Source organism: Balaenoptera acutorostrata, chromosome 9, assembly GCF_949987535.1.
Source record: "Balaenoptera acutorostrata chromosome 9, mBalAcu1.1, whole genome shotgun sequence".
In the NCBI taxonomy this organism is placed as follows: domain Eukaryota; kingdom Metazoa; phylum Chordata; class Mammalia; order Artiodactyla; family Balaenopteridae; genus Balaenoptera; species Balaenoptera acutorostrata.
In genome coordinates, this window is record NC_080072.1 from 14,407,942 (window position 1) to 14,432,881 (window position 24,940).

Genomic DNA, 24,940 nt, shown 5'->3' on the forward strand with positions numbered 1-24,940 from the left:
CTGGAAATGGAATATGAATAAGCCTGGCCCATCCAATCATCCAGCAGACATTCATTAATTTATTCTTCCAGCATTTACTGAGCACCCACAACAAGCAAAGGTACTGAATGGGGCTTCAGAGATAAACTATGCTATCTCCCCCCTCAAGGGAACTAACAATGATACCTATCACAAGACACAAACAACTGGCATTGATGAAGCAGTTATTATGTGCCAAGATTAATAGGTGCTTTAGTCCATTATCTCATTTAGTTTTCACAATGTTGAAGTAGTATACTCTCCATTTTACAGATGAGAAAACTAAGGTTCGGAAAAAGTAACTTAACCATGGTTACACAGCTATACCCAATTTAAAGTCTTCTCTTTAGTGCTTCACATGGAGCTTGATATTACACATTTACAAGCTGAATGGAGAGGTAGGAAAGACAAAATCGATTTATTCTTAACCCCGTGTGATATCTTAGGAAAGAGATTATATGTTTGCCAATAACTAATATAAATATGATAGAATAAGTGCCATAAGACAGATCACTTATGGAGGTAAGGGAGGGCAAGGAGGGGAGGAAGTGGGAATTACGAGGACTTTTAGAACTGGGTTTACTTGAAGATGGGCAGGAATGTGACAGACATGCAAGAAAGTGCTACACAAATAGAAGAGCAAAAACAAAGGTGTGCTAGGGGAAAAGCATAAGGAGTGTTTGGGGAAAAGTGAATGTCTGTGTGTGGTGAGAGTGTAGTCTGTGAGTAGGAAAGTAGTGGTTGGAAGGGCTGAGGTTAGATCATGAGTGGCCTAAATGTAAGGTAATGGAACTCATATTTCATAAGCAGACAATACCAATAAAACCTTTGATGTTCTAAGCAGGGGCGACAAGCCCAGGGCTATGCTTTATATAATTATATTTATAGAAGGTCTTGCAGTAGTTCTCAAGCTTCAATGTGCATCACAATCACCTGCAGAGCTTTTAAAATGCATGGGCCCCACAAAAAGTTCTAGAGCAACAGGAACTCTCATAAACTGCAGTTAAATGTGGAAAATGGTACAATCATTTTGGGAACATATGCTAAAGCTGAACATACGCATTCCCAACAATTCCACTCCTAAGTACATACCTAACAGAAATCTATCCACCAAGAGACATATAAAAGTATGTTTAGGGCTTCCCTGGTGGCGCGGTGGTTGAGGGTCTGCCTGCCAATGCAGGGGACACGGGTTCGAGCCCTGGTCTGGGAAGATCCCACATGCCGCGGAGCAAATGGGCCCGTGAGCCACAATTACTGAGCCTGCGCGTCTGGAGCCTGTGCTCCACAACAAGAGGCCGCAATAGTGAGAGGCCCGCGCACCGCGATGAAGAGTGGCCCTCGCTTGCCACAACTAGAGGAAGCCCTCGCACAGAAACGAAGACCCAACACAGCCATAAATAAAATTAAAAAAAATTAAAAAAAAAAAAAAAAAAAGTATGTTTATAGTAACATTGTTTGTACTAGCTTGAAACTGAAAACAACCCAAACACCACCTACTGTAGAATGGATAAACTGTGGTTTATACATAAAATGGAATTCTGTACAACAATAAAAAAGAACAAACTGTAGCTAAACCCAACAACAAATCAGAAATATAATGTTAAGCAAAAGAAGCCAGCCCCTGAAGAGTGCATGCTCTATGATTCTAGCTACATAAAGTTCAAGATCAGGCACATCTAGTTTATGGTGATAAAAGTTAGACTAGTGGTGACCCTAGAGGGGATTCATGACTGGAAGGGGACCTGGGAGAGGCATCTGGGGCGCTGGTAATGTTCTCTATCTGGATGGACATTACATGAGTATGTTTATTTTGTAGAAATCCATTAAGCTGTACATTTATTATTTTGCACTTTTCTCTAAATGTTGTACTGCAATAAAACCTTTTTACTTAAAACACTAAAAAAAAAAAAAAGCATAGGTCCCAACCCATAAGATTCTGATTAAATTGATCTGAGATGGGGCATGGGCATTGGTAGTTTTTAAAAGCTCCCTAAATGAACTTGATATGCAACCAGGGTTGAAAACTGCTGATGTAGAGTAAGGACTGGAGCAAAAGAAAAAATTTAAGAAGTTATTCAATACTTCCCACACGAGTGATTTTAAGCATCACCCGAAATGCTTGTTAAAAAATAAATTTCGGGCTTCCCTGGTGGCACAGTGGTTGAGAGTCTGCCTGCCGATGCAGGGGACACGGGTTCGAGCCCTGGTCTGGGAGGATCCCACATGCCGCGGAGCAACTGGGCCTGTGAGCCACAATTACTGAGCCTGCGCATCTGGAGCCTGTGCTCCGCAACAAGAGAGGCCGTGATAGTGAGAGGCCCGTGCACCGCGATGAGGAGTGGCCCCCACTTGCCACAACTAGAGAAAGCCCTCGCACAGAAGCGAAGACCCAACACAGCCATAAATAAATAAATTTTTTTTAAAAAGTTCAGCTTTAAAAAAAATAAATAAATAAATTTCCGGGGGTGGAGTCAAGATGGCGTACTAGGAGGATGCGGAATTCGCGGCTTCTCACAACCAGGGCACCTCCCAGGCACCGGTGGGGGACCACGGACACCTAAGGGGATGGGAGGAACCCCCAGCAACCAGGGACATGGGGAGTGGGGGGAGTGAGGGGGGAGGAGAAGTGGAGGCAGGATGGGACTGGTGCCCCTGAGGGGTGGCTGGGGGAGGGGAAGGGATTCCATGCCCGAAGGGGGAAATTGGGGGACCATTGGGAGGGCAGAGGATCAGAAGGGAGTGTGGCCAGGTTTCCCTGCCCACTTGGGCCCCCAGGAACCTGTTGAGATCCGGGCCTGATCCTCTGCCCACCAAGGCCCCCTCCAGCCGTGGGGTCCTGAGGGAGTGGGAGGGAGGGAAGGGGTAGCAAAAGTAAAGGCCGGACCTACGGGACCGGCCTCCCTGAGGGGCGGCTGGGGGAGTGGAGGAGTTCTACACCCAGCAGAACCCACCCATGGTTAGGGGTCTGGCAGTGACGGGGGAGACCCCGGGGGGAGATGGTGGGGGAGGGACACAAAGGAACAGAAGGGAACAGGACCGGGGCTTTCCCTGTCCGCTTAGGCACTGAGAAGCCTTTTGGGCTCCCTGGCCTAATCCTCTGCCCTCAGAGCTTCCCTCCTGCCATGCAGAGCCCAAGCCCCACCCCACACCCTCACTCAGGGCCCTACCTCCAGACTCCACAACCCCACACTCCGGAGGCCCTCCTTTCCACATGCTGCTGCTCCCCTTCTGCGCAGGTCCTAAGCAGAGGCTCCGCCCCACGCTTGAACGTCGCCCCGCCTAGGCCCCACTCCACGCTCAAATGTCACCTCCCCACCAGCCTAGTTCCCGCCCCACTGTAAACACCCCGCCCCTGCTTAAGTTCCACTCTGCCCCCATAGCCAAGACTTTTTTTTTTCTTTTCTTTTTTCCTCTTTTAGATTGCGGTTCTGTTTTACCTTGTTGATTCATTGTTGTTTCTTTTATATTTTTATTTCTCCTAATAAATCTTCTATTTTTCTAATTTTATTTTATTCTTTATACTTTGTTAGTGATCTCTCCTTTTGGCTTTTCCCCCTGCCTTTTTTTTTCTTTTTTCTGTTGTTGTTTTATTGTACCTTGTTGCAGTTATTTCAATTATAGTTTTAGTTTTCCTAACATTTTTTATCTTTCTAATTTTATTTTGTTTTTTATTATTTGATATTGTACTGCTCTGTTTTTTCTTTCTTCCTTTTTTTTTTTTTTTTAACCGTGCCACAAAGCTTGCGAGATATTGCTTCCCAGGCCAGAGGTTGGGCCTGAGCTCCTGTGGTGGGAGCTCCGAGTCCAAACTGCTGGACTAACAGAGAACTTCAGACCCCAGGGAATATCAACTGGAGTGAGGCCTCCTGGAGGTCCTCATCTCAGCACCAAGACCCAGCTCTATCCAACTGCCTGCAAACTCCAGTGCAAACTCCAGTGCTGGACATCTCAGGCCAAACAACCAGTAAGACAGGAATACAGCACCACCCATCAAAAAAAAAAAAAAAAAAAAAAGAAACGACAAAAAAAATTGTTACAGACGAAGGAGCAAGGTAAAAACCTACAAGACCAAATAAATGAAGACAAAATAGGCAACCTACCTGAAAAAGAATTCAGAGTAATGATAGTAAAGATGAATCAAAATCTCAGAAACAAAATGGGGAAAATACAAGAAACATTTAACAAGGATCTAGAAGAACTAAAGAGCATACAAACAGTGATGAACAACACAATTACTGAAATTAAAAATACTCTAGAAGGAATCAGTAGCAGAATAACTGAGGCAGAAGAATGGATAAGTGAGCTGGAAGATAAAATGATGGAATTAACTGCCAGGGAGTAGAACAAAGAAAAAAAAATGAAAATAATTGAGGAAAGTCTCAGAGACCTCCGGGACAACATTAAATGCACCAACATTCGAATTACAGGGGTCCCAGAAGAAGAAGAGAAAAACAAAGGGTCTGAGAAAATATTTGAAGAGAGTATAGTCGAAAACTTTCCTAACATGGGAAAGGAAATAGTCAATCAAGTCCAGGAAGCACAAAGAGTACGATACAGAATAAACCCAAAGAGAAACACACAGAGACACATGTTAATCAAACTATCAAAAATTAAATACAAAGAAAAAATATTGAAAGCAGCAAGGGAAAAGCAACAAATAACATACAAGGGAATCCACATAAGGTTAACAGCTGATCTCTCAGCAGAAACTCTGCAAGCCAGAAGGGAGTGGCAGGACATATTTAAAGTGATGAAAGGGAAAAACCTACAACCAAGATTACTCTACCAAGCAAGGATCTCATTCAGATTTGATGGAGAAATTAAAACCTTTACAGATAAGCAAAAGTTAAGAGAATTCAGCACCACTAAGTCAGCTTTACAACAAATGCTAAAGGAACTTCTCTAGGCAGGAAACACAAGAGAACTAAAAGACCTACAATAACAAACCCAAAACAATTAAGAAAACGGTAATAGGAACATACATATTGATTATTACCTTGGGTGTAAATGGATTAAATGCTTCAATCAAAAGACATAGACTGGCTGAATGGATACAAAAACAAGACCCATACATATGCTGTCTATAAGAGACCCACTTCAGACCTAGGGACACATACAGACTGAAAGTGAGGGGATGGAAAAAGATATTCCATGCAAACGGAAATTAAAAGAAAGCTGGAGTAGCAATTCTCATATCAGACAAAGTAGACTTTAGAATAAAGACTATTACAACAGACAAAGAAGGACACTACATAATGATCAAGGGATCAATCCAAGGAGAAGATATAACAATTGTAAATATTTATGCACCCGACATAGGAGCACCTCAATACATAAGGCAAATGCTAACAGCCATAAAAGGGGAAATCGACAGTAACACAATCATAGCAGGGGACTTTAACACCCCACTTTCACCAATGGACAGATCATCCAAACTGAAAATAAATAAACACAAGCTTTAAATGACACATTAAACAAGATGGACTTAATTGATATATATAGGAGATTCATCCCAAAACAACAGAATACACTTTCTTCTCAAGTGCTCATGGAACATTCTTCAGGACAGACCATATCTTGGGTCACAAATCAAGCCTTGGTAAGTTTAAGAAAATTGAAATTGTAACAAGTATCTTTTCTGACCACAACACTATGAGACAAGATATCAATTACAGGAAAAAAAACTGTAAAAAAATACAAACGCATGGAGGCTAAACAATACGCTACTAAATAACCAAGAGATCACTGAAGAAATCAAAGAGGAAATCAAAAAATACCTAGAAATAAATGACAATGAAAACATGACGACCCAAAACCTATGGGATGCAGCAAAAGCAGTTCTAAGAGGGAAGTTTATAGCAATACAATCCTACCTCAAGAAACAAGAAAATCTCAAATAAACAACCTAACCATAAACCTAAAGCAATTAGAGAAAGAAGAACAAAAAAGCCCCAAAGTTAGCAGAAGGAAAGAAATCATAAAGATCAGATCAGAAATAAATGAAAAAGAAATGAAAGAAACGATAGCAAAGATCAATAAAACTAAAAGCTGGTTCTTTGAGAAGATAAACAAAAACCCTTAGCCAGACTCATCAAGAAAAAAAGAGAGAAGACTCACATCAACAGAATTAGAAATGAAAAAGGAGAAGGAACAACTGACACTGCAGAAATACAAAGGATCATGAGAGATTACTACAAGCAACTATATGCCAATAAAATGGACAACCTGGAAGAAATGGACAGATTCTTAGAAAAACACAGCCTTCCGAGACTGAATCAGGAAGATAGAAAACATCAACAGACCAATCACAAGCACTGAACTTGAAACTGTGATTAAAAATCTTGTAACAAAGCCCAGGACCAGATGGCTTCACAGGCGAATTCTATCAAACATTTAGAGAAGAACTAACCCTATCCTTCTCAAACTCTTCCAAAATATAGCAGAGGGAGGAACACTCCCAAACTCATTGTATGAGGCCACCATCACCGTGATACCGAAACCAGACAAAGATGTCACAGAAAAAAGAAAACGATAGGCCAATATCTCTGATGAACACAGATGCAAAAATCCTCAACAAAATACCAGCAAACAGAATCCAACAGCACATTAAAAAGATCATACCCCATGATCAAGTGGGGTTTATCTCAGGAAATCAAGGATTCTTCAATATACACAAATCAATCAATGTGATACACCATATTAACAAATTGAAGGATAAAAACCATATGATAATCTCAATAGATGCAGGATAAGCTTTTGACAAAATTCAACACCCATTTATGATAAAAACTCTCCAGGAAACAGGCATAGAGGGAACCTACCTCAACATAATAAAGGCCATATATGACAAACCCACAGCCAACATCATTCTCAATGGTGAGAAACTGAAACCATTTCCAGTAAGATCAGGAACAAGAAAAGGTTGCCCACTCTCACCACTATTATTCAACATACTTTTGGAAGTTTTAGCCACAGCAATCAGAGAAGAAAAAGAAATAAAAGAAATCCAAATCAGAAAAGAAGAAGTAAAACTGTCACTGTTTGCAGATGACGTGATACTATACATAGAGAATCCTAAAGATGTTACCAGAAAACTACTAGAGCTAATCAATGAACTTGGTAGAGTAGCAGGATATAAAATTAATGCACAGAAATCTCTTGCAATCCTATACACTAATGATGAAAAATCTGAAAGAGAAATTAAGGAAACACTCACATTTACCATTGCAACAAAAAGAATAAAATACCTAGGAATAAACCTACCTAAGGAGACAAAAGACCTGTATGCAGAAAACTATAAGACACTGATGAAAGAAATTAAAGATGATACCAACAGATGGAGAGATATACTATGTTCTTGGATTGGAAGAATCAACATTGTGAAAATAACTATACTACCCAAAGCAATGTACAGATTCAGTGCAATCCCTATCAAACTACCAATGGCATTTTTCACAGAACTAGAACAAAAAATTGCACAATTTGTATGGAAACACAAAAGACCCTGAATAGCCAAAACAATCTTGAGAAAGAAAAATAGAGCTGGAGGAATCAGGCTCCTGGACTTCAGACTATACTATAAAGCTACAGTAATCAAGACAGTATGGTACTGGCACAAAAACAGAAATATAGATCAATGGAACAGGATAGAAAGCCCAGAGATAAACCTCCTTTGATAAAGGAGGCAAGAGTATACCACGGAGAAAAGACAGCCTCTTCAATAAGTGGTGCTGGGAAAACTGGACAGCTACATGTAAAAGAATGAAATTAGAACACTTCCTAATACCATCCACAAAAATAAACTCAAAATGGATTAAAGACCTAAATGTAAGGCCAGACACTATAAAACTCTTAGAGGAAAACATAGGCAGAACACTCTATGACATAAATCACAGCAAGATCCTTTTTGACTCACCTCCTAGAGTGAAAACAAAAATAAACAAATGGGACCTAATGAAACTGAAAAGCTTTTGCACAGCAAAGGAAACCATAAACAAGACAAAAAGACAACCCTCAGAATGGGAGAAAATATTTGCCAATGAAGCAACTGACAAAGGAAGAATCTCCAAAATATATAAGCAGCTTATGCAGCTCAATATCAAAAAAACAAAAAACCCAATCCAAAAATGGGCAGAAGACCTAAATAGACATTTCTCCAAAGATATACAGATTGCCAACAAACACATGAAAAGATGCTCAACATCACCACTCATTAGAGAAATGTAAATCAAAACTACAATGAGGAAAAAAAAAAAAAAACAAACTACAATGAGGTATCACGTCACACCAGTCAGAATGGCCATCACCAAAAAATCTACAAACAATAAATGCTGGAGAGGGTGTGGAGAAATGGGAACCCTCTTGCACTGTTGGTGGGGAATGTAAATTAATACAGCCACTATGGAGAACAGTATGGAGGTTTCTTTAAAAACTAGAATTACCATATGATCTAGCAATCCCACTACTGGGCATATACCCTGAGAAAATCATAATTCAAAAAGAGTCATGCACCACAATGTTCATTGCAGCACTATTTACAATAGCCAGGACATGGAAGCAACCTAAGTGTCCATAGACAGATGAATGGATAAAGAAGATGTGGCACATATATACAATGGAATATTACTCAGCCATAAAAAGAAATGAAATTGAGTTATTTGCAGTGAGGTGGATGGACCTAGAGACTGTCATACAGAGTGAAGTAAGTCAGAAAGAGAAAAACAAATACCATATGCTAACACACATATATATGGAATTTAAAAAAAATGGTTCTGAAGAACCTAGAGGCAGGACAGGAATAAAGACACAGATGTAGAGAATGGACTTGAAGACACAGGGAGGGGGAAGGGTAAGCTGGGAGGAAGTAAGAGAGTAGCCCTGACATATATACACTACCAAATATTAAATAGATAGCTAGTGGGAAGCAGCTGCACAGCACAGGGAGATCAGCTCAGTGCTTTGTGACCACCTAGAGGGGTGGGATAAGGAGGGTGGGAGGGAGACGCAAGAGGTAGGGGATATGGGGATATATGTATGCACATAGCTGATTCACTTTGTTATACAGCAGAAACTAACACAACACTGTAAAGCAATTATACTCCAATAAAGATGTTAAAATAAATAAATTCATTCATTCCCAGGTCCCTCCCCTGCTGACTCTGATTCAGTTGGTTGGAGATGGGATCAAGGAATCTGTCTTTTTGACAACCTCTCCGATGTGGTTAGTTAGGGTTCTAAATTAGGGTCCAGTGGCAGCAGTGGGAACAAAGAGCAGGTTATGCCGAGCAAAATAAAACTGGAAAAGATTAAATTTTCAACACTACTTATACTTGCTTTTATACACTTCCAGCTTAAAACCCACCAAAACAACCAAATTTGAGTATGGTTTATTAAACTGACATTTTTAACCTAAGGTGGCTTTATTTTGACTCACAGTGTATACACTTTAATTTAGTCTTTTACTTTTGTTTCTAACTGAATCATGAGAGCAAGAGATTTCAGAAGCCTAAGAGGTACCATTCTGTTTTTGGGTACATCTGCTTTAGAGAATGGGTTTAATAACATCTCATGGTAAAGTCTCACTTTAGCCTAATTTTTTAAAAACCCTTGGTTGTATTTTCAAAGAACTTCCAAATTCTGCTTGTTATGTCCTTCAAAGCATGAAATATGCAGTAAAGCAAGTACTATACTTCCCTCAGTAATAAGAATCATGATTTTTTACTTTAAATAAAAGATGGAATAACATAAGTTTTTCTCTTGAAGACAGGTAGAGTGGAACTTAAACTTTCCTCCATCTGTTAAGGCAATCAAAGAAGATAGAAAATCACACACAACTGCAATACATTCTTAAACCTTAACTAATCTGATCACATTCTGGGCTAGAAAATTATACATTGATCTCAGAGGCTGAATGACACAAAACATATTGATGTGCATTAAGCACCAGGGCAAGAGCACTTGATGCTAATAGCAAGAGCACTTGGTGAGAGTCAGAAGACTCTCTGGGAGACCTCAGGCTTCAATTTTATACCTGTGTGATGGGAAATGGGTAGAGAAACAGCAGTAGTTTTCAAACCAGAAGGCTTGAGTTTTTCAGAGGCATTGGTAAGTTTCCACAAACGTTTAATATTAACAGTTTTCTTATTAAAAATATACCTTTGTTTAAAATTTATAAGAAAAACAAAATGCACGCTAAATAGGTTACATAGTAAATTTGAATATATAGACACTACCAACCTGTGCTCTCAAGTTAACTCATCGTGGAGCTTCTCCTGCTCACAAATATATGTATTTGAACTTGTAAATGTGTCACTGACTAGGAAGCTTTTTATCTGCTCTAGTCTTTTTCTTTTCTTTTTAATCCAGGACTATATTGGCATAAAGGCTGTGATTACATAAAATCTTTAAATTCTACTGGATGAGAGTACAGATGTTATCAACCCCTCCTTGTACTTGTTCCTATACGATGTGGTTATGGAATAAAACAAAGTAGATTTATTACCCTATAAAATAGCTTGATAATTACAAAATAGAAGTATTTAAGTGTTAAGATACTAACAAATAAAGTGGTAAAAATGTAATCATTTTTGTACTGGGACTGGAAAAGCAATGGCAGAAAAAATTGATGGAATAGTGGATCACAGAAAACACAGGCCTTAAAATGTCATTAGATGTTGTGTAGATAAACACTAGCAGTTAAAATTATGTAAGCATTTTCCAAAACACTATTGGATAATGTTATACAAATTGATACATACTGCTAATTTTATTAGGATGAGGCTTTTAAATTGTAGACCTTTCAGAGTCATTTGCAGACGTATCAGTAGTGATACCAGAATTTATTCTTTTACACTAAAGTTTTCTGACTGATATAAGGCAGTTGTCAAAACAATAGTTAAATAAAACAAGAAATTACTACTATTTCTACCTTAAGTACATCCATTAAATGTAAGTTTATCAACTTGGAAATCTTACTGATATTTAAATAAACTGAATAGCTCAATTTAGGCTTATAACACTGCCATACTTACCACCTCAGATAAAATATTAGTGATGAGTCAAAACAGGATTTGGATTCAAAATGCAAAATAAAAATAATTTTTCTGTGCGAAAATTATGAGTAAAAATCTGGCCTCTGTATTAGTCTGCTCAGGCTGCCATAACAAAATACCATAGACTGGGTGGCTTAAACAACAGAAATTTTTTTTCTCACAGTTTGGGAGACTAGAAGTCCAAGATGGAGGAGCCAGCAGGGTCAGTGTCTGGTGAGGAATCTTTCCTTTGGTAAAAGGCTGCCTTCTCACTGTGCTGTGTCTTTACATGGCGGACAGAGGGAGAAGGCTCTCTGATGTCTCCTCTTTTTTTTTTTTTTTAATTAATTAATTTATTTTTGGCTGCGCTGGGTCTTTGTTGCTGTGCGTGTTTGTTGCTGTGCGTGGGCTTTCTCTAGTTGCGGCGAGCAGGGGCTACACTTCGTTGCAGTGCACGGGCTTCTCATTGCGGTGGCTTCTCTTGTTGCAGAGCACAGGCTCTAGGCACGTGGGCTTCAGTAGTTGTGGCATGTGGGCTTTAGTAGTTGTGGCACACGGGCTTACCTGCTCCGTGGCATGTGGGATCTTCCTGGACCAGGGCTCAAACCTGTGTCCCCTGCATTGGCAGGCGGATTGTTAACCACCGCACCACCAGGGAAGTCCTTGATATCTCTTCTTATAAGCACACTAATCCTACTGGAGAAGAGCCCTACCCTAATGTCCTCATTGAATCTTAATTACATCCTTATAGGCCCTACCTCCAAAAGCAGTCACATTGGGGGTTAGGGCTTCAATATATGAATGTAGGGGGGACACAATTCAATCCATAGCAGCCCCTGAGGTACCTGATCTTTTAAGAAATAACACTACTGGGGCTTCCCTGGTGGCGCAGTGGTTGGGAGTCTGCCTGCCAATGCAAGGGACACGAGTTCGAGCCCTGGTCTGGGAAGATCCCACATGCCGCGGAGCAACTAGGCCCGTGAGCCACACTTACTGAGCCTGCGCGTCTGGAGCCTGTGCTCCGCAACATGAGAGGCCGCGATAATGAGAGGCCCACACACCGCGATGAAGAGTGGTCCCCACTTGCCGCAACTAGAGAAAGCCCTTGCACAGAAACGAAGACCCAACACAGCCATAAATAAATGAATAAATAAATAAATAAACCCAAAAGAAAAAAAAAAAAGAAATAACATTATTGAACAACTCATATGAGATATTATAAGATACATTTATTTTTCTCCAAACAATACAGTTTTTAAACTAGCTGAGAAAACTGTTCATTGATTCCTCCAAAGTGATTACACATCAATTAGGAAAGTAACTCAGCTGTGGCACAAAAATTTACTATCACTACTTTTTTTTTTTTTGGCCTCACTGTGTGGCTTGTAGGATCTTAGTTCCCAGACCAGGGATCAAACCCGGGGCCCTGGCAGTGAGATTGCCGAGTCCTAACCACTGGACTGCCAGGGAATTCCCTATCACTACTTTTTTGAATATGTGGATCAGTATAACTAAAAAACTTTTTTTGACCAGATGTCAAGATGTTAAAAATAAATCTATTAGTATTTGCAGCTACTTATCCATGTGAATCACAATTTTCCTGACATACTTTTATCTTAAAACCTAATACTAGAAAACTTTCCCCCCAAATCAGGAACAAGACAAGGATACCTGCTTTTGCCACTTCTCAACATAGCACAGGAAGTTCTAACCAAAGCAATTAGGCAAGAAAAAGATATAAAAGGTATCCAAATTGGAAAGGAAAAGGTAAAACTATCTCTATTTAAAGATGACATGATCTTCTATGCAGAAAACCATAAAGATTATACACATACACAAATACACAAACTATTACAGCTAATACATGAATTCTGCAAAGATGCAGGATACAAAACCAACATACAAAAACCAATTATATTTCTATAAACTAGCAATGAAAAATGTAAAAAGGAAACTAAGAAAAACAGTTCCATTTACAATAGCATGAAAAGAATAAAATACTTAGGGATAAATCTAACCAAGGAGGTGAAAGACTTGCACACTGAAAACTATAAAACACTGCTGAATGAAATTAAAGAAGACCTAAATAAATGGAAAGACTTCCCATGTTCATAGATAGGAAGACTTATCATTGTTAAGATGTCAATACTACCCAAAGCAATCTACAGATACAACACAATTCCTACCAGAATTCCAACAGTTTTTTTTCCACAGAAATAGAGAGTTGATCCTCGAATTCATATGGAATTGCAAGGGGGCCCAAATGGCCAGGACAATCTTGGAAAAGAATAAAGTTGGAGGGCTCAAACTTCCCAACTTTGAAACTCAATACAAAGCCACAGTAATTAGAACAGTATGGAACTGGCATAAGGACAGACATATAGACCACTGGAACAGAAGAGAGGGCCCAGAAGTAAACCCTCACAGTAAGATCAATTGATTTTCAAGAAGAGCCCAAGGGTACCATTCATTGGGGAAAGGACTGCTCAAAAAGTCTTTCAGTAGTGGTACTGGGAAAACTAGATATCCTTCTGCAAACAAAAGAAGTTCGGGGACTTCCCTGGTGGTCCAGTGGCTAGGACTCCATGCTTCCACTGCACTTCCACTGCGCATGCCATGCAGTGGGAAAAAAAAGAAAAGAAAAGAAAGAAGTTGGATCCTTACCTCACACCTTATCTAAAAATTAACTCGAAATGGATCAAAGACCTAAACTTAAAAGCTATAAAACTCTTAGAAGAAAACAATCCAACGTCTTCTTGACATTGGATTTGGCAATGATTTCATGGATATGACACCAAAAGCACAGGGAACAAAAGAAAAAATAGATAAATTGGACTTCATCAAAACTAAGAACTTTGGTGTATCAAAGGATACTATCAAGAAAGTGAGTAGACAACCTACAGAATAAGAGAACATATTTGCAAATCACATATCTAATAAGGGATTCATATCCAGATTATGTAAAGATCTCCTACAACTCAACAACAACAACAGCAATAAACAACACAATTCAAAAAAGTGCAAAGGGCTTAAATAGACATTTCTCCAAAGAAGATATACAAATGGCCAATAAGCACATGAAAAGATATTCAACATCATTAGTAATTAGGGAGATGCAAATCAAAACCACAATGAGAATCCACGTCACACCAATTTGAATGCCTATTATCAAAACAACAAGAAATATCATGTGTCGGTGAGGATTGGGAGAAATTGTGCATTGCTGGTGAGAATGTAAAATGGTGTAGCCACTGTGGAAAACAGTATGGCAATTCCTTAAAAAGTTATACATAGAATTATTATATGATCCAGCAATTTCACTCCTAAGTACATATCCAAGAATCAAAGACAGGGACTCAAACAGATAGTTGTACACCCACGCTTATAGCTACATTATTCACAACAGCCAAAAGGTGGAAACAACCCACGTGTCCATTGACAGATGAATGGATAAACTAAATATGATATACACACAGTGGCATATTATTCAACTATAGAAAGGAATGAAATTCTGATACACACTACAACATGGATGAACTATGAAAACATCATGCTTAGTGGAATAAGTCAGACACAAAAAGACAAATATTGTATGATTCCACTGATATGTGGTACCTAGAATAGTCAAACGCATAGAGACAGAAAGTAAAACAGTAGTTATTAGGGGCTGGAAGAGGGGGGAATGGGGAGTTGTTTTTTTAGTGGGTAAAATGCTTAAATGTGGGAAGATGAAAAAAGGGAGATAGATACTGGTAATGGTTTTAAAACAATGTGCATATAGTTAATACCACTAAACTGTACATTTAAAATGGTAAATTTTATGTTATTTATATTTTACCACCAAAAAAAGATTTCTCAATTTAAAAAGTGGTTAGAATAGCAAATTTTATGTAATGCATATTTACTGTAAAAAAGAGAATATTAAAAAAAAAAACCCTAGATTTAGTTTCAAGATGAGAAGACTGTAAGGTCCCTTCTAATTATAAAAAATTTTGAGACATCATGATAACAAGGAGAAGAGAGAAAGAGCATCTAGTTGAGGAATAAGATCCTGACTCCTTGTTCTGAATTATGAGTGTAACCTTACCTTTCAATTGGTTGTAAATGGACCAAGAAGTTCTAGCAATGATAGCAAACTCAAATGCCTATAGAGGCCAGGCAGGAAACGTAAGCAGGTGAAGCAAGGCAGCTGGGGATGGTGGCAAATCTGAGTCTACATGCCCTGTCTAAGGAGAGCAGCTGTACCTCTGTCCTGGCGGTAAATCTGAGTCTACATACCCTGTCTAAAGAGAGTAGCTGTACCTCCGTCCTGGCAAACTGTCTTCTTGTTAGAATGTGGTCATGGTATTGGGAGGACTTTCCATTTTTAAGTGAAATTGAATTGAGATTTTTATGTTAAATGTTGGCATCTAATTAAAAATATGTATTTTTAACACCGCAAACCAAGAAAACATATCTGCAGGCCAAGGCACGTGCAGTCAGCTGACCACTAGTTTGTGACCTCTTTCATAGCATAAAGGCTGGACCGGAATACAAAAGAAGGAAAGGAAGTACTACTAATCAGATCCTCACCAATGTTTAAAGTTTGCGGGACTTCCCCGGTGGTCCAGTGGTTAAGAATCCGCCTTCCAACACAAGGGACGCAGGTTTGATCCCTGGTCAGGGAACTAAGATTCCACATGCCGTGGGGCAACTAAGCCCGCATGCCACAACTACTGAGCCCGCACCTCAACGAAGGACCCCGCATGCCTCAACGAAGATCTCACATGCTGCAACTAAGACCCAACGAAGCCAAATAAATAAATAACTATTTTAAAAAATTAAGTTTGCATACAGATCATGATCTAAATCTTTCTAATCCTTGTTTAGAAGCACCAGTGGGTATTGAATATTGTTTTAATTAGGTGTTATTTAAAAGAGTATAGCTTCGAATGGGTCAGTTTTTAGTTGGGCACTTAGAACATGAAGTTTAGTGCCTTGCATATAGTAGGTGGTCAATAAGTGGTAGCTATTATTATTTTAAAAGAAGGCGCCTACACAATATTGAAAAGTTAGTGTAAAACAGATTTTCAAAACCAACCCTACACCCAATAAAAGAAATGATAATATAACCCATTCAAAAATCTATCCTCTGTGTAGTGATTGGGAAATGGTGAGCCTTCATATTAAATAACAAATAATTTACATATGTTGGGTGCTAGGAATAGTTACTGGCAAAACAAGGTTCTTGCCCTCATAAAGGCTACAATTTAATAAGGGAGATGGACATTAAGTAAAGAGTCATCCCAAAAATATTTAGTCAGAAACTGTAATAAATGATGACTGAAAATTACAGCATGCTTTGAAAAGAGTAATGAAAGGATTTAATTCAGATGAGGAAGGGTCATAGGGAAGCCCCCTTTAAGGAGCTGACCTTTAAACTAAGACCTAAAAGGATAAAGAGAGGTCAGCAGCCTAAGGGTATTATGTATGGAGGGTGAGGAGGGTTGGGTGGGAGAGGAGGTTGTGACAAAAGCATTCCAGGGATGCTTGTGTGACATGTGTGACATGTGTGACACCTCCAAATAACCAAAATAGAAAAAAGGAAAAATTAAATAGAGGGGGGACTTCCCTTGTGGCGCAGTGGTTAAGAATCCACCTGCCAATGAAGGGGACATCAGTTTGAGCCCTGGTCCGGGAAGATCCCAAACATGCCGCGGAGCAACTAAGCCCGTGCACCACAACTACTGAGCCTGCGCTCTAGAGCCCGCGAGCCACAACTACTGAGGCTGAGAGCCGCAACTACTGAAGTCCACGTGCCTAGAGCCCGTGCTCCACAACAAGAGAAGCCACCACAATGAGAAGCCCACGCACCACAACAAAAGAGTAGCCCCCGCTCACGGCAACTAGAGAAAGCCCGCGTACAGCAACGAAGACCCAACACAGCCACACACACACACAAAAAGATTAAATAGAGGGAAAGATTAAAGCTATTGGACGTAGAGAGGGGACAGATTTGAGGGGACATCAATTGTCAATGTTCTCCCTGGAGAAAAGATTCTGAAGAAAGAAGTAAAAATGAAAAAATAAGAGAAAATTAGGAATAGAGAAGAAATAAGTAAAATGGGAGCTAGGAAACAGGAACTTGAGGTTGAAGAAAGTATTTGTTTCTTTATTTAACCTGACCACATCAGGTTTCTGGGGAAAATGATGACAGGTGAAGCACTGGTGGGAACAAGTGGAGAGAACCAGCTGCTAGGGGAGACCTCAGGAGTGACGAGATCACACCGAAGGATTTTTGTTTGTTTGTTTAAAAAGTTACAAAGGAAACAAATGCTCTTTAATATTTCGGACAAGACAGCCACCTCACTCCTGCAGTAAGCACCGTTAATCCTCACAGAATGGCTTTTAGTGGTGAGGATGAGGATTAGTGACAAGCAAAATCAAGCGGAAGTTTGAGGCAATTACATAGAGAAGTCAGACCAGAAGCTTTATTTCAGCCTAAAATGTCTGCATTTTCCTTTGAGATCACTTCACCCACTATAACGTTCGATATTTTAAGTAATGGGTTTTTATTCTATGGCCATAAAGACCCACTGCAATTCCCTGATTCCCGGAATGTGAACTCCTTTTATAAAAGCAGGGATTTTTTTCCCCCAATCTCTGATTATCAGACCACACACTCCATGAGAGCAAGAATTTCTGTCTAACCCACTCACTGCTTTATCACTAACAACGAATACATAACTGTTTATTGAATGAATAAATACACCTAGACTATGAAGAAAAAACCACAGCAAATTCAGAGTAAAACATCAAAGGTGAAAGGGAAAAACAAAAAAAGGAAAGGAAAAAAGGAGGGGAGGGATGAAATTGGAAATATTTTAGCTTCCGGCATTCATTTTTGATTCTTTCTCTCCCACATCCTATACCCAATAAATCTGTAAGTCCTGTAAAACCATCTCCTTAAATAACTTTTCATCTCCATGGCCACTACCTGTTTGATTACAATTGTCTCCTACCTGGTCTCTGGCTTCAGTCTTACTACCTACCTTCCATTCTGGTTTCCATGCTTGTGCCAACGTCATATGTGAAAACACCACACAAATTGATAGGGTTCTACTGTCTTTGGGAGAAAGCATAAACTTTAGAGCACACAAAGCCTTTCGTTACCTGGGGTAGCATGTGTTCAGTCAGTCTAACAGAGTTGTTAAGACTGTGGCCTTTGTGAATGAAATAATGCCATTTGCAGCAATATGGATGGACCTAGAGATTATCATATTAAGAGAAGTAAGTCAGGGCTTCCCTGGTGGCGCAGTGGTTGAGAATCTGCCTGCCAATGCAGGGGACACGGGTTTGAGCCCTGGTCTGGGAAGATCCCACATGCCGCGGAGCCACTAGGCCCGTGAGCCACAATTACTGAGCCTGCGCGTCTAGAGCCTGTGCTCCGCAACAAGAGAGGCCGCGATAGTGAGAGGCCCGCGCACCGTGATGAAGAGTGGCCCCCACTTGCCACAACTAGAGAAAGCCCTCGCACAGAAACGAAGACCCAACACAGCCATAAATAAATAAATAAATACATAAATAAATAATTAAAAAAAATAAAAAACAGAAGTAAGTCAGAAAGAGAAAGACAAATGCCACATGATAGCACTTATATGTGGAATCTAAAATCTGACACAAATGAACTTATTTACGAAACAGACTCACAGACACAGAAAACAAACTTATGGTTACCAAAGGGGAAAGGGGGTTGGGGAGGGATAAATTAGAAGTTTGGGATTAGCAGATACACTACTACACATAAAATAAACAACAAGGTCCTACTGTATAGCACAGGGAACTATATTCAATATCCTGTAATAAACGTAACAGAAAAGAATATGTATATATGTATAACTGAATCACTTTGCTGTACACCAGAAACTAACACAACATCGTAAATCAACTATACTTCAGTTAATAAAAAATGTGGCCTTTGTGAAGACAAGTTTGAATATGAGCTATGCTACTTATAAACTATACAGCCTGTGCAAGTCACTTAACTTCTCAGTTTCTTTATATATAAAACAGGATAATAGTCACACCAACTCATGTTTGTTGTGTGAATGAAATGAATGAATACATGTATAGCATTTTGCTCAGTGGCTGGCACAATAAGCATTCAGCATCATTTTCTGTTGCCACATTGTTCTTCTTACCATTTTCCAAAGGAACTGTGATGTTTCATGTCATCATACTTTCAAAAATCTTTTTTCTTTTTAGAATGTACTCCTTCTTTGCTTAACAGCTTTCTACTACTCCAAGATCCATCCTAATTGTCTTTACTTCTTTAGAGCCTTCCCCAACTTCTGCAGGAAGAACTATTTCTTTCCTTGTGCTATCACTGACTCATACAGGCTTTACTAATCACTTATACCCTAAGGAAACTACTTCTAGGCTACTCTGTTTCTTCTCCTGGAATGTGAGCTCTCTGAGGGCAAGCATTGTCATTTACTTATCTGTATTTCCAGCATTTCATACACTCTCTGATGGAGAACACATTACACATGAAAAACATAATACTGTCTCGAGTCAGCTCTCTGGCTTCTTTGTCATTCATTGGTCACACACTTATAGGTGTGTGACCTAGACCAGTTATTTAACTTTCAAAATCTCAGTTTTATTTTCTGTGCAAAGGAGATAATAAAAGTATCTACCTAATACACAGGATTAGAAAAATGAGATAATCTACATAGGAAGCACTTAATAAATATTAACTGCTATTATTTTCATTATTTTCATTTCTGATGCTATATTTTATATCTAGAAATTCCATTTAGATCTTTCTAATATCTTCCATTTATCTCCTAATCATATTCATATTTTCCTTTACATACTTGAGCACATCTATATGACTTAAAATAACTGTCTAAAGGTCCTTGCTAGCTAATTCCCCCATCTCTGTCTTTTCTGAGTCTGTGTTTCTATTGATTTATTTTTCTCCTGGTTATGGGTCATATCTTCCTGCTTCCTGTAATTTTTAGTTGGATGCCAGACTTTGTGAATTTTATGTTGTTGAGTGCTGGATTTTGTTGAATTCCTTTAAGGAGTATTGAATTTTGTTCTGGTATATGCAGTTACTTGCAGATCAGTTTAATGCTTAAGCTGCTGAGGACTCTATCCAATGCCCAGTGTATTTTGAGGTTTCTCTACTCTAGATGGTAGAAGTGTGAACTAGCCTTGTGAGTACTCCAGGAATTGTCTGGCCTACTGTTTTCTAGTGGTTCTTTTTCCAACCCACACATGTGCAGAGTTTGTAGTCAAAGACTCAAATACCTCCTTGCAGCTCTCTGGAGCTAAGTGAGCAATGCCCTTCTCTCTGGTACTTGGCCTTGCAAATACTAGCCACCTTGGCCTCCCTAAACCCCAGCCTCTGCCTCTTCAACTCAGTTAAACCACCAACTCTTTGATGATCTCCCTGTACTGTCACTTGGTAACTGCCTCTCAGGGACCATAGTTCCACACTGACTGTTGGTCCGATGTCTGAAACAGTTGTTTCAGATACTTTGTCTGATTTTCTAGTTGCTTATAGCAGGAGGACAATTCCCTTAGTATCATTATTTTATTAAATGAAATATATATATTCATTGGTAAAAGCACAAAGCTCAAAACTAAATTCTCATAAACTGAAAATAAACTGTGGATAAAAGCTCTTTTGAGCCAATATCCCTAAATAGAAGTAAAGATTTACTTCAAGGGAATTTCAATCTTTGCCAACTTGGAAAATTTAGATTAATATTTCTGTATTGAAAAAAATACCAAAGTGAGAAGTTGAATTTTAAAGGCTTATTACATTTGAGTAGATCTTTTTGCTTCCAAGAGTCTGAAGTTGTCTAGATAGCAAGAGACTCACTACAGTTTTCATGATGTTACTTGAAATTCAGACACAGGGAAATTAGCATCATTCAATACTCAGTCATACAGGAATGACATTGCATCTCTGTACTTGCTAAAAACTGGGATAAAATATTTCTTGCCAGAAGGGATCAAGGTCCTTAGTTTTCTACAGGTGGCTTCACTTTAAGATATGTTACGCTGGAACCCAGCTCATCTTTTGCTACCTCCCAGAAGAGTTTGTTTCCTCTTGATAATGCTACAATATGTACATAATGTTCTAAGGAAGTTATCTGCAGGAGAACAATATAATAGCAGCTCCACTGAGTAGGTGTCTGGTACTTGGCATTCTAATTGAAAAAATGGGACTTAATAAATACTTTCCTTTGGAATCTTGCCTCTGAGTGTTTTTGCTCATTCTGGATTAAAATTGGAGACTGACACATTCTGGGACTGAAAGATTTTCTGAAGTTTCCTGGAGGAAACTGAGAATATATTAAAACTATTTAACCAAAGATCTTAGGATCACCTAGACCCAAATGTTGCATTTGGTGTTTAAGAAATCAAGGGCTTCCCTGGTGGCGCAGTGGTTGAGAATCTGCCTGCCAATGCAGGGGACACGGGTTCGAGCCCTGGTCTGGGAGGATTCCACATGCCACGGAGCAACTAGGCCCGTGAGCCACAACTACTGAGCCTGCGCGTCTGTAGCCTGTGCTCCGCAACAAGAGAGGCCGCGATAGTGAGAGGCCCGCGCAACGTGATGAAGAGTGGCCCCCGCTTGCTGTAACTGGAGAAAGCCCTCACACAGAAACGAAGACCCAACACAGCCAAAAATAAATAAATAAATAAAATTAAAAAAAAAAAGAAATCAGAGACTGTCTGATTAAGAAGCATGACAATAAATATCCAGCATAAAATCTAGGTCGTACTGGTGGCACAGGAGAAATAGGGAGAACTTGGAGCTGCTTCCTCTCAGCAGCTGGATGAATCACTGGCAGCTGCTATAAGAAAGATAAAGAAAACCACATCTGCTTAGAGTCCACCACTATACGGATCCCTTGTGATAATAAATAAATTACTGAAGAGGCCCCACTTGTAAGTCATGAAAAGAATTAAGGATATCTGAAGATTATTTTCCATAGTTATCTCCATGTGCTATTTCACAGAAACCAGCTCTATCTATATGTACCATTCTTTGATATAATGAGTATTTAATATATATTTGCTGACTGGTTAAGGGACAGAGAAAGGATTAGGAAAGACAGGTTCTGATGAAATAGTACAAAATTCATCTATACACTCACAGCTCCCAGTTTTGTTTATGTGGAGACCAACAAGATAGTTTTTCTGAGCTAGTTCACTTAAAATTGAGTTCACATTGATTTTCGACTATTAGTCATATATTTTGTAAAGAAGATGATGCTATTATCAATACACTTGCACAATAGTGTAATTGAGATGGATGATCTCTAGAGTTACTTGTCAATAGTAGAAATAGCATATTAGTAAATCTGGGTTCTATTTCCAACTTTGCTGCTGTGCAATCCTTCTGCAAGTTACACAATTTTGTTATTTATAAAATGGGCACAATAATATCTACCATACCTATTTCTTGGGATAGTGAAATGATCTAATCAGAAACTAGGTAGAAGGAGTTTTAGCAAAAAAGTTTCAGTAGCTATATATAAAGTCGCAGTAGCATCAGTTAGAGCAGCGTAGGGGATCCTGCAAATTCAATGAAAGCAGGGAGCATACCTATTTTCTTACTATAACCCCAGCACCAGGCACATGGTAAGTCTACCAGATGTATTTGTTGAATGAATGAGGAAATAGTTTAGGCCTTCCTCTACTTTAAGTTAGGTTTACTATAGAAACTGTCAAAGATATTTGATACTTATTTGGAAAAACATAATATGAAGATGGGAATAAGAACAGGCCTTTGAAAACAGACGTGAACAAAGGTTTTGATGTAGAGAGTCTATATCTGAAAATTTTGGAGCAATTTAATCTATTTTAATATTCTGAATGTAAGAATTTAGTGCCATTTTTTTAAAAGAAGCTCTCAATAAGGGTCTTTCACCCTTCACATCACCAAAATAAAGTCTCAGTAAACACATTTTTGATCAGTGTTTTTCTTAATATTTTCCTTGGGTTATAATCATAAGATGCTGAACCAACAATATGCAAATTGATCCTAAGTTTCATTTGTTATAAAATGGGAATTACAGTAGCTACCACAGAGAGACGTTGTGAAGATTAAATGAATTACTGCACACAGATCTCAGAGTTACACTTGGATCTTAATAAGTGCTTCAGTGACGGTGATGGTGATGGTGATAATAATATTGATGGCAGTATCTCTGACACAAGACAGATAGCTCCTTAAAAGGTGTTCCTAGAGCCTTGAAGAGTATGCACTAAAACAGTATTTATACTGAGCAAAAGAAAGAAGTTTGGAGGGAATAAAGGAAGGCAAGAAAAGAATTTGGGAAGACTTACCGCCATTTTTGCCTACAGTTCGGAAGCATCTCCAGAAGGCCCGTAAGAATGATGCCCTATTGTGAGGGGTGGCTTGGATGAAGCTGAATTCCCGAAAAAGAATGTGAGTTCCCTGACATACACTGTTAAAACTGCAAAGAGAAAAATCAAGAAATCATCATTAGATGGATAGTTACAGAAGGCTGGAATTAGAATGAAAAGTCAAGAATATATAGAACAACTGCCCAAAAGGAGAAAAAAAGATTTTTTTTCAAGAAAAAACTTTTTTAGTTCAAAAAAACTCTGAACTATAGATTAGACCAAGTCCTTCTATGAGGAATTCTCTTCACATAACTATATCTCTTTGAAAACTCTTGGAGTCCAATTCCTCTGAGTGCTTCCCACCTCATACACACACACATGCACAGACACACACACACACACACACACACACACACACACACACTGAGGAAGTTTTAATCAGTCATTAGAGCATCTCAAATAGAGGGAAATCTTTGTCTTTAGCTGGATGACACTGGCACTCGTATCTTTTTGAAGAATACTTCTCCCTCTACCCCACTTGAAATTTATGTTTCCTTAAAGATATTCTTTTTGTATTCTCTCTGACCTATATCAGCTGTCTTAAGAACAACATGGCTTATGGGAACATAACTGGATTGTCTGTTCCAGTTTGGGGGTGGTGTTGTATACCTCTCTGACAATAACGTTAGAGGAAAATCCGTGTGCCAAAGGATATAAAAGGTTCCAGACAGACACTAAAGGCAAATAAGAAAAACAAGGGTAGAAAGCGGCCCCTGAATGAGAGTATGAAGTAAAGCCCTAGGGCCCAAGTGAGTCATTGTTTAAGCTGAGCTGGGGAAGGGGAAAAAATATACTCCGTTGCCTTTGGGTTCTTCTGCCAAAGAAATAAAGGCTGTAGAGCCTGGTGTAATCTAAAAATGGAAAATCCACCAAAGAATAGGCAATTATCCAGTAATCATCACTACCAAAGGCAGACTTCTGGTTCCAGAAAACTCCTAAAGTCCCTGACAAGTAAATCATGAGTGGAAAATATGTTAATCTTTGTAGAGAAGCAGACATTAAACTGAAGATGGCAAGCAACAGAGGGATAGTGGTAATTCCAAGTGTCACTTTTCATTTGTTTAGCATTTAAAGGGGGAAAAATTCTAAATCTCTGAATTGAACAGGAAAAAATTTCAGGAGCCATATAATCCATTTTCCTTTTCCCTGACCAAGTTCAGAGGGAAGTGTTTAACCTGTCTTTAACATAGAGTATATTATCACAGGATAAAATTAGCCTCCTTCTGTCAATATTAACAACACTGTATGAAAAAGCAAATTACATACCCTTCTTCCCCCATGGAAAGCCAGCATAGAAATCTAAGGTACTATGAGGAAGTATGAGGCCAAGAATTAGGAGAGAGATTTTTAAAAAGCAACGAAAGTGTTAACCTAATTACGCAGTTTGCAGTGCTGTTGTCTTGAGTAAAGGAAAATGAGAAATAAAGCAAATGAGCTGTTACAGGTAAATGGAG

The 24,940-nt window shown here is 39.0% G+C and overlaps 1 protein-coding gene across 3 annotated transcripts in view; it reads right to left on the reverse strand.

The window, feature by feature from the left end:
• Window positions 1–24,940, reverse strand: part of CSTPP1 (centriolar satellite-associated tubulin polyglutamylase complex regulator 1) — a 202,422-nt gene that overhangs the window by 97,983 nt on the left and 79,499 nt on the right. For all 3 annotated transcript variants that reach the window (XM_007181174.2, XM_007181173.2, XM_057552975.1), the window contains one exon: window positions 23,406–23,536. In XM_007181174.2, coding sequence (XP_007181236.1) covers window positions 23,406–23,536 — 131 coding nt within the window. The remainder of the gene's footprint in view (window positions 1–23,405; window positions 23,537–24,940) is intronic.